Source organism: Rattus rattus, chromosome 8 (genome assembly GCF_011064425.1).
Source record: "Rattus rattus isolate New Zealand chromosome 8, Rrattus_CSIRO_v1, whole genome shotgun sequence".
Classification (NCBI taxonomy): domain Eukaryota; kingdom Metazoa; phylum Chordata; class Mammalia; order Rodentia; family Muridae; genus Rattus; species Rattus rattus.
The window spans coordinates 14,074,281-14,093,148 of NC_046161.1; the positions used below are offsets into that span (position 1 = coordinate 14,074,281).

The following is an 18,868-nucleotide window of genomic DNA, read 5'->3' on the forward strand; positions in this document are numbered from 1 at the left end:
ATCAAATGTTTGATGGATACCACCAAGCCGTCCATAATGTGCCTCCTATAGAAATGTAGGGGGAAGATGAGTGGGAAAACAGCACAAGCCAGTGCATTTCAGGCCTGGATTCAGTCAGTAATAAAACATACAGTACATTCTTAAGGAAGATGAAAGTTTGTGTCAAATTACACAAACAAATACTTGGTACTTTGGATTGCTCATAATAAGATTGGTATGATTACAAGATTTTTTAAATAAAACTTTAGATAGTTTTCTGGTAATTAAAACCAGATTGAAGCAGATCCCAAGCTATCTGCATCCTGTTAGGAGCCAAATTGGCCACATTAAGATGGCTTCCTATCTCTTTGCCTCCCCTGAAAAAGACAGTAGTGAGCAGAGGAGTCATCTTTACAATTCAGGAAGTCTTTCCAAAGCAGTGAAATGAGAGAAAAGCAGAACTGAAAGGTACTTAATGGAATTCATATCTCAGGGGTTTGCCTATGTTTTTGTCAGGTAGATAAAGTAACTGTCTTTAGTTGATTAAAAGACATTTTAGAAATGCTTGCCAAATGTGATGTAGCTTTAGGAATTAAGCAATTTCAAGTTTATGCAAACCAAGGGGTTATTTCTTTAGTGTGTATCAAACACTTTACTAGGTATTTTATGTTATGGTTATATTGCTGTCACCCATATTCAGAGGGAAACGAGTAATTTGTCTAAAATCACAGATGGAATAAAGTGCAGTTCGATTTGAACATGAGGGCCTTAGCCCCTGAAGTCTTTAAACTTAACTATGACCCTGAAGATAACATGCACAATTCAGAATTGAAATTGTTTATTTCTGCTTTTCTTATATCAATTAGCTGAATTATTAAATGTGAGCATGGCTTGAGTTGTAGTTGTGTTGACAGTTATGTCAGTTGTCACGGCCTGGATTCACCTGGGAAGGAGCGTCCTAACGAGGGATTGTCTAGATTGTGTTATGGGCAGATATTCAGAGAAGTCTTGATTACATTAGCTGAAGTGACTGCCTAGCATCCTAGACTCAGTCAGAGTGGACTGAGTAGCAATATATGCATTCTTCACTCGTTGCTTTTGATCCAAAGTGACCAGCTCTCTTGCTCCTGTCTCTGTATGTCCTCACAGTGATGAAGAGTTTGACCAGGAGCGCCGAGCCACAGTGAGCTCCTTACTTCTGAGCTTTGTCAGGGTGTTTTATCATAAAGTGAAGACACTAAGTAGTCAGGTGCTAAGGGCAGTTGACATGAATCCCGATAATTGTAAAGTGCCCTTGTTGACTAGTTTGTTTCTGGCATTTGTAAAGGCTTCTGCATGTAAAGAACCTAAGCTGTGATCATCTCCACTAGAAGGTTTTACATCCATGTTTCTAAACTGTCAGTACATTCATTGGGCAGGAGAAGCAGGGTGCCAAAATTGAATAGTAATGTATCAGACAACATCACTCATTTCAGCGATGTAAAAATAGGTTCTTATTTGTGGAACATTAGCAAGCATGCCCCATCACAAGGGAAAAACATTTTCTTAGAGCAGGGTAAAGCCTGATCTCAACAACTTCATACTACTTAAATTGTCTGTCTGTCCCTACAGGCTTCCCAGTATAAGAGTTTTTCTTACGTGTCCATTGGTTGGCAGTCCACTGATTGTTAACTCCTAATCAAGACAGTGATAAGTCTATTCTTTACCAAAAAGCCAAAGCCAGAGAAGACTCAAGTCCTCTTTTTCTTTGAGAATTGTGTACATGTGTACAATGTGTTTCGATCAAGTAAAACACACACACACACACACACACACACACACACACACAACTTCTCCCTATCCTGTCACCAGCATTCCCGCTTATTTCATGTTTGGGAGTTGGTGATTCTCCCCCTTTAAACCCACTGCGTTCACTTAGCATTGTCCACTATGTACTGCATGTGTGGGTATAGAACTGTCTACCAGAGCATGGGGAATGTATCAGTGGCTGTATTAAGACTGTCTTTGTCCCCTCTTCCCCTTCAGCAGTCATTGCCAATGGCTTCTCAGCTAGGTGCGGAACTTGTCAGCTCTTAATCTTTTAGGAAGAAGAAAACAGTTCTCTAAAAGTAAAGAATTAAAAAAGGAAAAATCTCTAAAACCATGTTTGGGTCTTAGAAGGTTGTCTTAGAACTGAGTTCACTGCTCTTCCAGAGAATGAGAAATCAGCCCCCAACACCTTGTAGTGACTCACAATTGCCTATATAATTCCAGTTCCAGAAGGTCCAGTGTCCTCTGACCTCGGAGGGCAATAGACAGGCACACATGTAGTACAAACACCTACATACAGACAGAACACCCATAAATAAAATTTAGGTTAGAACAACAGTCATGATTTACAGTAGAAACTATCCTTAGTGGTTTACAAGTGGCCTACAGCTGCTTTCCTCCTTTTCTTGTGGTATTTTAAACTTCAAGGAGACCTTTGTGATACTCCTTCACCCATTACTGATTTTCACTTCTCCCCAAACTGGTGATGATGGAGGAGCCAGTTTTGGTTGACCTGCAAAAGCCTCTAATTTTAAACTAGTTTACTAACAGTATCATACATCTGACATAATCCAGTATTCTGTCATTAATGATCAGCTGTTGACTAAAATTAACAAGATTAGGAATTCAGAATACTAAGTGAGAAATTTTACTATTTACCCCTAACACATTGTTAATCGTGGGTGGTGTTTGGCCACCCTGTTTTCCAGGAAAACTGCTACCCCGTGTAATTCTCAGAAATTTCAAATCTTTTGTCCTTTATCTCCTAGAGATGTGATACTGCAGTTCTGATGTTTCAAAATGTGTAGTGTGTCGTTGACTTGGATAGTGGGACAGTGTAAGCCGCAGGAGTGGGGCTGGGAATAGCATCTCACTGCCTTCTGCAGCAGCTCTAATGGTTCTTCCAGACCTCCACTCAGGGGAAGCCAGTATGAGGCAGAAATGCGATTTATTAAGGTAAGATCTTAACGCAGATTTAAGGGTAAGTGTTAGAGAGGTATCAGATCCCAAACAGACGCTGCTTGGACATGCCTGTCTGCTGGCATCTTCCCACCTTCAGAGCTGACTCTGCTTTCACTGCAATGGGAGGCTGACAGTCTATAATTCTCACTACTAAGGAGTTATCAAACTATGCATAACCAGACTGACAAATACTCGAGGGCTGATTCTCACTTCCCCAAAGTTTATCAAGCTACCTAGTTAGAGCCCAGTGGTTACAAAGCCCCTCTAAAGGGCTTCATTAACTATAAAAAATGGAATTCTTCCCCCAACCCCCCCCCCTTTGCTAGTAGAAAAATCGGAGCCTATGGCTTCTTAGCAACTATAAGGCATAGAATCTCATCCTCTAAACCAGTGGTTCTTTACCTGAAGGGACAACTGCTTCAGTGTCCCTCTTGAAGTACACATTCTAGACATGAGGGGAAAGACTAGTGTACTCCCAAGGCCAGGTGAAGGCTCTACACGGGTGAGGAATGATTCAGCATCTTAACAAATAACCACATTCAATTCTGGTGGTTTCTCAAGTTATACTGGACAAAGGGTGGCCAAGAAACTCATACTTTTGTTTTCCTTCTCATTTCTGTAAGTAATATTGGTTGGTGCTCAAGGGTGCATTATACAAGATTATAGGCTGATACCATAAAACCATAGGTCACCAAGATTTTATATCACAATAAAATTTATATACATTTTTTACTACAAACACAGCTTATTATAGTCCTGTGGAATCCTTGAAATATTACAGGTTTATAAGTGGGAAAGGAATAAACCCAAATTCAAGAGTCATTTATTCTCATCCTAAATTGAAGCATGTCTTAATACCATTTTAACATTCTTAAGATATCTCTCTATAAACAATATCCATTTTGACAACATTAATAGCAAATTCTGTTATTGTATAATTTTTCAAGACTTCAACCAGACTATGACATGAGGGCTCGCTTTCTTCTCCATGTTGCCTTGCCCTTGTCTTTCTGCCCTGTCTCGTGCACACAGTATGGGGTTCAGCAAGCTTTGTGTTTACCTAATACTCCACTCATTAAATCAGACTGTCTTGTTAGCCAGGATGGAAGAATAGTGCGATCATTTCTTCTTGTGCTCAACTGAGCTGTTCTTTACTATTTTAGTTATTGTGCTCCTCTGAGGTTAATTTTTTATTCTTTGATAATTTTCTGCATGTGTATAATATATTTTGAGCGTATTCACCCAAATCCCTTCTCTTACCACTCTCCCATTTCTTCAAAACCTATCCTCTTCCCAACACCTTCTACTACTTTCATGTCTTAAAACAACACTGAATTTAACCAGATTTGCTTGCATGTGCATGGTAGTGCGTCTGTTTACTGGACTGGGCAATTTACCGTGGCTTCCTCTCTCCTAGCCATTAACTACCAGTAGTTTGTTCATTTGCAGGTGGAACCTCATGAGTCCATCTCCGGTTGGTTCTGGAATCTTTTGCTTGATCTTGTGCATATAACACAGTTGTAGTTAATGTGTGCAACAGTAATGTGCAGATGACCATGTCACAGCACTCCTTCCCATCCTCCAGCCCTTATATTCTGCTCATACCTCTCCTTTGATGCTTCTCGATGCCAACAGAGTAAATTAAATAACTTTTTATTTTCACTTATTTGGTGAAGTAAAGAACCAAGCTTACCTGATATGAGAATGCATTCATGTATGTGTACATACCACAGCAAATGCAATCATCTGCCTGAGAGCACTGGGCTTGCTTCCTCTTTCACTTTCACTGGATATGCATATGAGTTTAAAAAAGTACCCTCTTTACAGATAAATAAGGTAGGAGGATAAAACATGTCACGACAATCACAGTTTTAGAGGATTGTCTGCCTTTGTAAATCATCAAAGAAAAAGATGCCTTTTTCTTCAGATTCTCAGCAGCACCTTTTGCCGGGAATCCATTTGGCCAAGACCCACTCCCCAACAGTTTCACTCTCAGACACTGAGCTTTAGTTTAGTTTAGTGATGAAGCTACTTGACAGAAAAGTTCCTATAACACATCTGTCAGGGTCCCTGCTGCTGCTTGAATTGTGAAAGCTGCAATAGAAATGTGTTTCTTTACTTCTGCCCAGGCCAGGTGAGTGTCAGCCTTATTTTCAATATCAAACATGGCATCATAAATCCCAGGGAATGATTCTCCAGCATATTTGTTGTGGCTGCTTGGAGCAAAGATGATGTGCCTAAACAAAACAAAAGTTGCTTGTTTTTAAAACATGAAAAATAGATGTCAGAGTTAAATTTAAGTTGTTGGGTAAAGTGTAAGTATGTAGTATGTCATATAAAATCCTACAAAATCTTCACAATAATACAGTAGCTTTATTCTACAACACCACAGCAGACTGAAACAGCAATATGCAAATATCTAAATATTCAATTAATCAGAATGTATTTCTGTTTTGAAAGACATTTTGATATATTCTCATCAAATTTTAAAATGTGTTGTCTTTTTTTGGCACTGAAATATCAGGGCCTGATTTTAAAGATATTAATGTTTATAAATGTTCAGATGAACACAAGGACATCTTAAGGAGGTATAGTTCATACTAGTTGAGAGAAGCTCATGTCACAAATCTCAACAATAAGCCGTTAAAACTGTGGACGGAAGCCTAACAGCAAATCCTAGACGTGCATGCGCACATCAAAGGGAAACAGACATACTCCTAAACCGGCATGAACAGGAATATAGATTCTTCTGATTTTAATTAAATCCTAGAACCTTCTTAATTTCTGTTTAAAATAGTGTTTAGATTTATTTATTTACATTGCTATGGGTATGAATGCTTCACCTCGTATATGCATGTTCCTCATGCATGCCTGGAGACTGCAGAGTAGATGAAGTTTCAGATGCTTGTGAGTGACCAAGTGAGTACTAAGAACTAATCTGAGCCCTCTGAGCCCTCTACAAGAGCTTTTTTTTTTTTTTAAGATTTGAGTTCACTGTTGCTATCTTCAGACACACCAGAAGATGGCATCAGATCCCATTACAAATGGTTTGTGAGCCACCATGTGCTTGTTGAGAGTTGAACTCAGGACCTCTGGAAGAGCAGTCAGTAAGTCAGTGATCTTAACCACTGAGTGCACTTAATCACTAAGCTATCTCTCCAGCCTCAAGGAACTATTTTTTAAAGGGCCTTGGGGAAGTAGACTTTGGGGACTGAAAGCCAAGGTACTAAAAGAAAATATGACATAAATACAAAATCTACTACTACTACTACTACTACTACTACTACTACTACTACTACTACTACTACTACTACTACTACTACTACTATTAGATAGTAATAGTAACCAAAAACAAAATAAAACTTTCACAGCCCAGATCATATGGAATAAAAGCTAGACCTCGTTTAAGAAGAAAGATAAGGTCAGATGAGAACATTACAGGATAAAGGTTTGAGATCTTTATGAAGGTAATTTTCTAATAATTATGTCTTTAAATATGGGCTTCTTTATGAAGCAGTAAGCTTTCCATCAGTAAGTATGAAGCTAAATATTTAATTAATTGGGAGCATGCAAGAAGGATCCATCAGATTGCTGACTCAATGAGCTCTTTAGAACTCTGGCTTGAATATTTTGTTCAAGTTCTTTCTTAGTTATATGATGGGTACATACTAAGAACTAATTGATAATAAATGTATTTCTCTGATACCATTACTTGATACGTAATCTTATCCATATTACATTAATATATTTAGCATGTTATGATCATCTTTCATATGCTTCTTTGATGACAGTGAGGTGTTTGGAGCCTTCTGTGGTGCGCCCATCTTTTCCTTACCTGTAGAACGGTCTCCCCGGTAAACCAAGAGGATCTATGAATGCTCTTTCAAGAAGCATCTGTTGGTCATTCATAATTCTCACTGCAGTAGGACTTGAAGCATAAGAAACACATCATTAAACCCTTTTCTAGTAACCCTCAGTTAAACTAATGTTAAATAAACACAAAGCATAGGGAGATAGATAAAATAACCATTAACAAAATTAATGTTAACCCTGTAATATGTTATATTTCCAGCAACATATAACATCTCACTAGCATTTATACTAAACATAGAATGCTACTGATAAGTGATTTGTTTTGCTTTTCAAGGTCATAGAGGGGTCAAAAAGAAGTAAAAAATACTCTTTACTTCTCCGGAAGATAACCAGACCTCCCAGAAGACAGAAAACTACCAAGTTTCTCTTTATGAGATATACAACTTCACCATGTCTGGGTGGAATAAAGATATGAAAAAGATATAGAATAAATAAAAGCAACAACAATGAAAAAATCTAATTCTGAACTATGAGAAAGGCAGGGGCAGGCAGCTTTGTGTGGTAACTAAGGGAGGTCCTTTAAAAAAAAAGATTTATTTTTTATATATAAGTACACTGTAGCTGTCTTCAGACACACCAGAAGAGGGCATCAGATCTTATTACAGATGTTTGTGAGCCACCACGTGTTTACAGGATTTGAACTCAGGTCCTTTGGAAGAGCAGTAGGTACTATTAACCACTGAGCCATCTCTCTATCCTGGGAGGTCCTTTTATATTCACACTCCTTATACTGCTTTTTGGGTAGTTGAACTACATGTCTTTGAGCTCTCCCTCAATCTAAGGGAGGAGAAAGCCACCTGAAAATGACAGATAGTTTGCTGCTTAAGCCTGAAAAAGAAATTACAACTACATTCTGATATAATTCATGTATATTGTATAATGTTTTAAGATAATTTTAAAATTATTTTCTACCTAAAATTGGCAATAACAAAAAATTTACAGGAAAAAAAACTATACAAAAGGAAATGGTTGATGAGTGGATAGGAATATTGAGGACTGTCCAGAAATAATGTATGAAACTCAAACTAAATTATAAAGACAACTCGTAAGTACGTTCTGCCTTCTAACATGCTAGCAGTTGTGCTGATGATGGAATGGTGCAGACCATGGTTTAAGCAGCAATGACTTATAAGCAATGATTTCTATACATATGTTTGGGAAGATAATCCATCCTTTTTTCAGTGGATACTTCATCAGGAACTTACTTATTAAGATCAACTTGTGTAAGTCTTCTGTGAAAGTCTGAAGCAGCTTCTGAAAAGTTTTTCACAGCAGAAAATAAGGGATCTTTAATAGGAAAATAAAAGGGAAATAAGTTAGTGGTTCACATTTTAGAGGTATACATTCTGGTCCTCTCCATGATAGGATGGAAAAAAGCAGGAAAAACAGTATTTTTTGTGACCCTTTCTATAAATTCATGAAAAGTATTGGGGATGGGGGAAGGAAAGATGGGAATTTTAGAAATAGTCAAATTGTGGAGCTTTTTAGTGTGTGTGTGTGTGTGTGTGTGTGTGTGTGTGTGTGTGTGTGTGTGTGTGTATGTGTGTATGTATGAGAGAGAGAGAGAGAGAGAGAGAGAGAGAGAGAGAGAGAGAGAGAGAGAGTGTGCAAGCGCGAGCACACATGTGCGGGCATGTTTCCAGGTGTCATGAAAATCAGAAGAGAGTGCAAGATCTCTTGGAGGTGGAGTTACAGGTACTTAAGATCCATACAACATGACTCTTCAGATAGAAAAGTCTTCCTCCTGATAGATTGGAACGGGCTCTTACCCCCTCTCCACACCTACCTAAATTGGTTCTTAAGAAAAATCTTTATAAAAGTATAGGGAAAAAATAATTCCTCAATTATTTACCTAAACTCCAGCATTCATTCACTGAATATATTTGAACTGAATATGAATATATATATATACATGTACATATATATATTCTCACTGGAGATAGGGATAAGATATTATCTCTGCAATTATTACAAGATTAAAACAATACTAATTTGTATTTTCAAATAATACTGTATACTTAAAATCTTATTCAAAGGATGACTTATGACAAACTGATATAACTAGGCAGAGAACCATTAGCTTTGATCTGGTCATACTTTTCTAAGACATCTAAAGTTTCTAAAGGACTCAGTTTTCTTTAAGGGGCTGGCCACTGAGAGTTTGACCACGCTCTAGTGAATATATACAACTTTTTTTTCTTCCCTTTGTTTTATTTTTGGGGGGGGGGATGACAGGCACAATAATCAAGAAAAATATTATGTTGGAATACTGTAATTCGATTCTTAGCATGTATTTTTTAATACAGCAACCTAACGTACATGTTTCATAAGCTCTAAGTAGGACTTGGATGTACGTGATTGATTTACTACTGCTTGCGTTTGTATGTGTTTTGCAGGTCAAGTCCATGTAGGTCTGATCACAGGACTACTGCATCATCTGTCAAGAAGGAGGAACCTTCAATATAAATACATTTAGTATTTTCAAAAAAGCCTTTAGTCCTCAACATTTACAAGCTTTGTTTAAAACATGTGCAAGTAATCTAATAATGGGTATAGTGGAAGCAAAGGAAGTGTGTGTAGAAGAAAATTTAAATTTCAAGTATAACACAGAAGCCAAAGTAAAAACAAACATGTCAGTAGGATTCAGAGACACTGGTCAGTGATAGTATCAGAAAGCTCACTGTCAAGGCAGTAACAGTTTTATAGAGCACAGTGAATTGTACAGTGGAAGATAAAGAACTAGAAGTATTACATGTATTTTTATTTAGCAGAAACCCATTCTTTATTCAAATATATTCTTGAAACATGGGGAATTTCAGTAAGAAAATGGGGTACAGCAAAAGACAAATTCTGGAAGAGATGCCATTTGATGGATATTCAATGCTAAGGACATGGATGTTAAAAATGAAAGACATCATGGTATGAACTTGTGGATATTAGCCATAAAATACAAGATACCCATGATACATGGTACAGGCCCAAAGAAGCCAAAGAAGGAAGGCCCAAGTGAGGAAGCTTTAATCTCACTTAGAAAGAAAGGAGAGTAAAATAGTCTGCAGATGGAGGGACAGAACTGGGTGGGAGAGGCCCATGGAGAGGGGAATTGGGGGAGGGAGGAGTTCATGATCAGATGTGGGGAAGGGACAGTAAAGATGGCCAGATGACCATGAGAATGAATGGAAATCTGCAACTTTATGGGGGAAATGGGGAGCATCTCCAGGAAGAAACAGATCTGAGATAAGGGAGGTGCTCAAGAATCAATGGGGGTAACACTAGCTGTGACTCAAAACACTGGGGATATGAAACCTGAAGAGACCACCTCCTGTAGCCAGACAGGAAGCCCCCTGGAGCAATAAGGATACCAACCTACCCACAAAACTTTCAAGTCAAAGTGTATTTTGTCTACAAGAAATGCAGGGTCAAAGATGGAGCATAGACTGAGGAAATGGCCAATCAATAACTGGCCCAACTTGAGGGCCATCCTGTGGGAAAGCACCAATCCCTGATACTATTAATACTCTGTTATGTTTGCAGACAGGAGTCTGGCATGATTGTTCTATGAGAGGATTCACCCAGCAGATGCAGATCTGCTCAGACAGATGCAGACACCCACAGCCAAACAGTGGGTGGAACTTTCGGGCTTGTATAGATTAAGAGGAAGGATTGTAGACCCCAAAGGGGATAGGAACTCCACAGAACAGCCAGCACAGTCAACTAACCTAGACCTTTGGGGCCCTCTGAGACTGAATCATAAACCAAAGAAAATACACGGGTTGGACCTAGGCCAACCTGCACATATGTAGCAGATATCCAGCTTGGTCTTCATATGTGTCCTAAATAACTGGAATGAAAAGCTGTTACCTATTGGTGGGATATGTTCTTCTAGTCTCTTTTGGCCTCAGTGGGTGAGGATGTATCTAACCTTGAAGACTTGGTATGCCAGAGTTGGGGAATACCTGGGAAGCTCTACCTCCTCAGAGAAGAAGGGGATTGGGGACAGATTGTGGGAGGGGGTGACCAGGACAGGGGCAGTGAGCTGGATATAAAGTAAATAAGTAATAAAGCAGAAAGTGGCATTAAAAAAGAAGACTGCTCTATTAGCAGGTAAGCAGAGGGAGAAATTAATTTGGTCTTAAGGCCCTGCCGCTGAGCTTACATAGCTTTTCTCTTGACTGGATCTCAACCTATGCAAGCGAAGAAGCATTTCACCCAAAGATACTCAAGATGTTAAGGAAGTGCTACATAGCTGCACAACCGTTAACATCTGTCCTGAGCAGGGTCTTGTCTTTTTCTCCAATTTCATCTCTTCATTTCCCTCATTGTGCCAGAGATACTCTTCTTTTCTTCTTTCATTTATTCTCCTTGGTTTGGGGGTTGGAAGGGGGCAGTCTTGCTATGTAGCCCAGTCTGGCCTAACACTTGTTATCCTTCTGTCTCAAACTTCCATCTGCTAGGTTTTCAGGTATGGACCTGCACACTTGTCTCTCTATTTCATTTTATGTTCAAATTGAAATACATGTGGGCTGGCAGGATGGGTCAGTAGGTAAACACACTTGCTGCCATGCCTGATTCAATGCCCAAGACTCATAGGGCAGGAGAGAACCAACTCCCACATATTGTCCTCTGACCTTCACATTCGCATAGTAGCATACAGCATCTACCCAAACAATGACTTAAAAATGTAATTATTGTAATTAATAAATGTTTCATTTGCATTTGTCTTCCCTTTTCCCACATGAAATTTCGAGCTCTTTGAAAACAATTATCACTCAATAATGTACTTGGTACACAGTAGACATCCAATACTGATTTGATTATTTTGTCATATACTAAGACTATCTGAAAGGTAGGAAAGAAAGTTACAATTAGTGCCAGTAGAAAACATTCACTAACCACTAAGGGTTAATCACTATTGACCCATATATTCCATAATACTCTCTCTAGTAGCGAGGTGTGTTGTATTTATTCATGCTTAAAAAATTGGCAATGGCTAAATGGTGCTTGTACATGCCTTTAATTCCAGCAGTCATGGGTCAGAAGCATATCAATGCGTTCAAGGCCAGCCTGGTCTACAAAGTAAGTTCCAGGACATCCAGGGATACACAGAAAAACTTTGTCATTAAAAAAACAGAAAAGGGAAGAAGAGGGGGAGAAAGAAGAAGACGAAAGGAAGTTAAGACATGTTCTAAAGATCACGGATACTAAATAAAGAGAGAATGTCTGAGTCAGCTGAACTTCTTCCAGATCCTGTGTTTAATGCCACAGAATTGTGCTGTTTTACCCCTACTTTCTAAAATACACATTATTGGCAGTCATAGGAAATATTAACTATATGCAAAACACCTTCATATATGCAAATATTGATGAATATATTTGGCAATAATATATACAAAATAGGACTTATGGTTATAATTGTAATATGTAGGAGATATCAGTAAAAGCAATAACAGGAAAATACATGACAATATTTGTAGCACTATTTAATGAGTAATGGATTCATCATAGATATTTCATACTAAATCAGATCCCTAAGTCAGTATTTAGTAAAGGTTTTTGTCACAAATAATTAGTAAATTATCAGGGATCCCTTGTAGAACTCAACATGATAGGAGCTTAAAAAACTACATTAAAGTCTATAAAAATACCTTACCAAATGATACTCCATGGTCTCTCAATTGCTGGTCATGTTTCTTGGATAAATTGAAGATACTTGCTGCATAGTTTTTCAAGGCTTTTGCATAGTCTTGAATGTTGAAAGGAATGACTACAGAGTCCGCAAGCTCATATACCAATGCTCCTCGTAACTGAGCCACAGAAAGCTGCTTTTTAAATGTGGGGTCATAAAAATTCTGTACTAATTCAAACGTCTCATAGATGGTATGGTATACAGGATAGCTACTGTATTTATCTGTTTTCTAAAATGGAGGAAAAGTTGAGAAATAAACAAGACTTAAATGTTCAATTTATAATATTTTAATCATAGGAATAATTAAAGAAAATGTATATGACAGCCCTGATTTCACCAATTTAACAAATAAATTTAAAATCTAAACACTAGAGTCAAAATGCTCACTGATTTATATTTTTATATTTCTGTCTTCATTTTATAATATATGTAACCATCACTCAACCTTTTGGTCCTAATAAAGAAATATGTATTCAAAACAGAACAATCAAAATTATGAACTGATTAAAGGTATAAAAAGTTCTGGGTAGCTTCGTGTTTACAGAGCTCAAAGGTAATGCATTCTTTCTCTCACCAAGCAATGTTCAATCAAATTTTGTTCGCCCTTGATAACATTCTGGGAGTATCTGTAATAAACATGTTATCACATGTTACTATAATATAGACGTAGATGGAAGTGAGGCCAGCTGCAGCATGATGTCAGAGCTAGGTCTGTGTATCCTAATTGTAGTTTTTACCATCTTTTATCTTTTTTACAGAACTATCATTCTTATGACTGCTTGTTCACTAAGAATTAATCCTGTTTCATCATCCCCCACCCCACTTTTTCTAATGGTGTGCTTCTAATCTACTGTATTCTTGAATATTAGGCAACTTTGTTCAAACTGGTGACAGAGTGTAATATTGAACAGAGTGATAAAAAGCTAAGTTACACTTTTCATGTACACTTTTCATGTACCCATGGATCACATAGAAGTTTGGGAGAACCAGTTTAATTCCCATATAATTGAAAGTACATGTGTAAAATAAACTGCTAATAATATAAACAATACATATTTTGTTGTATGGGGAATTTCCCTAATTGTTAATTGGCTAAGTAAAGATGGCAGAAACTTTAAAAGGATTGCTGGGAGAAAGAGAAGGTGGGATTTCTGGGCAGGTCTGGAAGAGAGGAGGGAGAGGGTGGGAGTCGGAACAGACCAGGGAGCGGACAGGAGCTACACACATGTAGGTTTCTTGGGGCACTGATAATTTGTGGCTTCTGCAGGCAACGGCTAAGGCCATGGAGGATGGGGCAGGATATTCTTCACCCAGCCTTTGAGTTGTCTGCTCAGGTTTAAAGTATAAAGTCTCCAATGTTTCCCTTCCATGGGGCTAAAGGGAGCTGGGTAAGATCATTCTGGTCCTTGGTGGAGGCGGCAGGGCCAGCTGCAGGAGTGGCCAGTCTGTGGAGCCCGAGCTGTGACTCTCAGAAAGAATGGGCAGACGGAAGTGAGGCCAGCTGCAGCATGATGTCAGAGCTAAGTCTTGAGGGGCTGCAGCACTGGGCAAGGAGACCAGGCAAGGGGAAGCATGCTTCCAAAAATTATTCTTACTGCATTCTACATGGTGAAAATATGTGAGACCCATAGAAGATCACTTTTATGCCACTTGCTGAGGAGGTAAAAAGCTCAAGCACATCTGATTAGTGTCACGTGGCATTTTCGGGAAATACTACAAATAACCACACCATGACACCATAGGACAAAGCCATAAAAATATTCTAGTAGTACATTATGTACTATATTTAGTTTTATACAGTTATAAATTAATGTGACATCTTTACATTTACTTACATTTCATTGTATGCAAAAGGTACCATGTATAATTATGCATACAACTTTGATAAATTTTTACAGAAATACACTTGTCTACATATATTTTATATATAACTGACCTACCTTTTATTTTTCTTCATATTTCTAGTGTATGTAATCTCTAATCTTTTCCAAATTATAGAAAAACAACAAAATCTCAAACAACAGTTGCATTTAAATAGACCCATCCCATTTAAACTCAGGTTATTTGATGGTCAGCTGTAGTAAATAGTGAATATTAATATATAATGTCTATTCATTTAATTTGCAATATTCTGGTGCTATCTTTGCTTGTCATTGCCTGTATTTTTGATAGTCAAAATGGTATCCAATATGCATTATGAACATGCTAAATATCCGTGTATTGTACTTTGGCCTTGAAATTGGCTAAAATGTAAAGGATCTAAGTCTACTACTATTTGATATATGACATAACTTGTGACATGGTCAAAGTGACACAGCACATGTTCACCATATCTAAGTACTTGCTATCAGAACAGTTGAATGACAGTGATATAGACTATCCAATAAAAACTAGATAAAAAACAAAAATTAAAATGTGGAAGAAACTTGCTTTATTCACTACCCTCAGACCTTGCCTCAGGATAGGCAACAATGGGAATATATAGAAGGGCAACTGATAACACACAACCCTAGCTCAACATGTCCCTCAAATAAAACATTTCCTTTAAGGGGTAACAAGACAAAACAAAACAAACAAACAAAAAAAAACAAAACAACAACAGCAAAAGGATATAGGGGCTGGAGAGATAGCTCTGCAGTTAAGAACACTGACTGCTGGTCCAGAGGTCCTTTGTTCAATTCCCAGAAGCCACATGGTGACTCACAACCATCTGTAATGGGATCTAAGGCCTCCTCTGGTGTGTCTGAAGATAGCTACACTATACTCGTATTCATAGAATAAACAAATCTTAAAAACTATATAACATCTATATCATAAGACTTTATTTTTAAGTTAGAGTCAAATCCAGGCTGATCTTAAACTATGTGATCAAGGATGATCTTGAATTTCTGTTCCACATTGGTTTCAACCCAAGTACTTAGATTTCGGGGATGTCCTAACATATTACATCTTGGGGAATGGAACCCAGGGCTTCATGCATCCTAGGCAAGCACTCTACCAATTGAACTACATCCCCAGAACAAAATAAGATCTTTTTCTAACAAATTCTGTTTTGAGAAAAGAGTATAAATGTTTAGCATGTATAACCAGCTATGAATCTGGCATTTCTACATGAATTACCATTTCACTGGAAAAACCTTAGTATTTCATTCACAGAACAGTCCATACCCCTTCATTGTGTGTCTACAAAGGAGCAGGAGCAAGTAGTCTGTCTGTATGCCTAGAATTCTTGGGTCCTGAGTCCACCTACTGCCTGATCCCATACAACTCAATTACAGTTCATATTAGTAAAATGTTGCTGTGCTTTACATATGGAATATCTGCACATCCCATACACCCCAAAAAAGAAACTTGTAAGTTCAAGTACTCCCAGTGTGACACTCTTAAAGGTCTTAAACATTTTAAGAAGTGTTACAGGAAAATGGGTGGAGCTTGAGATCATCATATTAAACAAAATAAGCCAGACAGAGAATAATAAGTATGGAATGTTTTCTCGATATATAGACATCTAAATGTAAAGCAAAAGGCATGAAAGTAGATGGAGGCCTGAAGGATTATGGGGGGATAAAGAAAGTACAAGGGGAGATAAGCATCCTTACAGTTCGTTATGAAAATGTCATAATGAAACCCACTGTTTCATAGTTAAAATGAAGTATCCTCAGAAAGAGGTACTGGGGAAATGCCCTTGAAGAGTAAGTGCTAACCCAGCCCCTTCTAATCTCTCTTTGCTTCCTATCTGCTCTAAGGTGAGCAGCTTTCTTCACTATATCTGCCCACCATGATGTGCTAACTCATGTCACAATTCCACAAGTACTATTCATTGTTCATTGAAGTTCATTGAAACTATGAACCCAAACAATGTTTTTATGAGATGATTATTTCAGCTATCTTGTTAAAGTAATGAAGAGTGAACATATACACTGCATATTAGAAAAGATTAAGTGGCTTACCTTGTTCTTAGTGTAGCGAGCTCTGCCTGAAGCAATTCCAAGTCTTTGAAAGTAAGCCTCAAAATCACTCCCAGATCCCAGCTTATTGATTCTAGGTATAGAATATGCATAAGTAACTATATTGCATAAAATAATAAATAATACCAAGTCAAACAGATGGGAAAACAAATCCCGCTTCAAGAGTAGCTAAGAAGTTTCATAGCAAATTATCATAGGAATTAGTAAAAGCCAAACAATCTTGAAGATATTCTATTATTTGCTAGAATATTAATGCAACAAGCCTAATTTTTTTAATGAACAGAAAGATTCAAACAACTTAATGAGCCATTTTCCTAGTTCACCTCAAGCTGTTTATAGAGTATTATTTTCTGCTGAATAAGCATATGAAACTTTTATGATGGAACAAACACATTTAAAGTTTTACAGGACTGATTTAGGGACCAGCAAGATGTCTTAGAGATAATGATGCTTGTCAATAAGCCTGGGTTTTCTTGGGACCCACATAATAGAAGGAGGGAAACAAGGACCTCTGACCTCAACACAAATGTGTGATATATGAATGAACAGAGAGAGAGAGACAGAGAGAGAGAGACACAGAGAGAGAGAGACAGACAGAGAGAGACAGAGAGAGAGACAGAGAGAGACAGACAGAGAGAAACAGAGGCAAAGAAAGGGAGAGGGGAAAGAGAGTTGAAATAACATTCTTCTCCAGGATCTAAATGTCCTTTTTAAGAGTTGCTTTGGTCATGGTGTCTGTTCACAGTAGTAAAGCCCTAACTAAGACAAAATTATATGAAAAAAAGAATTTTAAAAACACAAAAAAGTAACATACAAGAAATGTGAGACATTATCAGAAGACTAACGTTCAAATTATAGGACTAGAAGAGGAAGAAGAACCCCAGACCAAAGACATAGACCAGGGGCTGGAGAGATGGTTCAGTTGTTAAGAGCACTGACTGCTCTTCCAGAGGCCCTGAGTTCAAATCCCAGCAACCACATGGTGGCTCACAACCATCTATAATGAGATCTCATCCCCTCTTCTGGTGTGCCTGAAGACAGTTACAGTGTACGTATATGTAATAAATATTTAAAAAGAAAAAAGACATAGACCACATATTCACCCAAATCGTAGGAAAAAAATACTTTCTCAACTAAGAAAAAACTTACACATATAGATAACAGAAACATGCAGAACACCAAATACTCAAGATCAGAGGAGAGAATTCCCATGATATATTATAGTTAAAATACTATATACATAACACAGAGAATATTAAGATCTATAAAAGAAAAAAATGAGCCATATAAAAATATCCATCAGAATAACTGTTGATTTCTCACTGGAAAAATTTTGAAATGCATAAGGACCAGGGTCAATGTATTATAAGTCCAAGGAAACTAGAATGATTTACCTAGCAAAACTATCCATCATGGTTAAAGGATCCATCATAGTTGATATATATTCTATGATATATTCAGGATAAATAGATACTACCCTATGTAAAAAGACTCCCCCAAAAAACGAAACAATAACAACAACAACAACAACAACAACAAAACTCCCATTAAATTAGACGAGGAAGCAAGTCTTAATACCATAATATCTGATAAAATAGGGCTCAAACTAAAACTTATCAGAATTTTGTAATCAAAGGAACAATTAATCTAGAAAAGTATATTATCTTAAATATATATGTATCAAACTTTAGAGCACTTGATTTCAAAAAATAAAATAAATACTATTGAAGTCACAAATCAACATCAACTCATAAATAGTAGGTATAGGTGATGTCAAAAATCCCACTTTTTTTTCAATAGTCAGATCTGGACAAAAATAAGAGAAATAAAATTAAATGACATTATATATCAAACAGACCTAAAAGATATGTATAAAATAGTCTAGGAAAACACTGAAGTAAATATATTTAACTAACCAAGCACAGGGGTACTTTTCCCCCCCATATTTTGGGATCAAAACAAATTCTTACAAGATTCAGAATATTTGAAATAATTCCATGTATCATCTTTGACCAAAGAAACTTAAAAGCATATGAAATTCTAATAAATACACAATGTATGAAAATTAAACAACATATTATTGAGCCATCATTCTTAAGAGAAATAAAAATTTACTGGAATTAAATGAAAAATCAAATATTACTACACCACAAAATCTGAGAGATCCTAAGACCTAGAAGCAGTCCAGTGTAATTCATAACTCCAAGTGCCTACATTCAAAAATCAGAAAGTGTACAAATAAATTATTTAATGATGCCCTTCAGTGAAGTTATAATTGGGAGGAAAAAAAGAACAAACAAATCAGCAGCAAGAAATAATCAAAACCAGGAAAGAAAGAGAGAGAGAGAAAGAGAAAGAGAGAGAGAGAGAC

General features: G+C 37.2%; 1 protein-coding gene across 1 annotated transcript in view; it reads right to left on the reverse strand.

Annotated features, from left to right (window-relative positions):
* Positions 1 to 3,667: 3,667 nt before the first annotated feature.
* Positions 3,668 to 18,868, reverse strand: part of Naalad2 (N-acetylated alpha-linked acidic dipeptidase 2) — a 68,481-nt gene continuing 53,280 nt past the window's right edge. The window contains exons 18-22 of the mRNA XM_032909755.1: positions 16,480 to 16,570; positions 12,494 to 12,758; positions 8,049 to 8,130; positions 6,806 to 6,898; positions 3,668 to 5,207 (exon numbers count right to left, since the gene is read on the reverse strand). Coding sequence (XP_032765646.1) covers positions 5,018 to 5,207; positions 6,806 to 6,898; positions 8,049 to 8,130; positions 12,494 to 12,758; positions 16,480 to 16,570 — 721 coding nt within the window. The 3' untranslated portion in view covers positions 3,668 to 5,017. The remainder of the gene's footprint in view (positions 5,208 to 6,805; positions 6,899 to 8,048; positions 8,131 to 12,493; positions 12,759 to 16,479; positions 16,571 to 18,868) is intronic.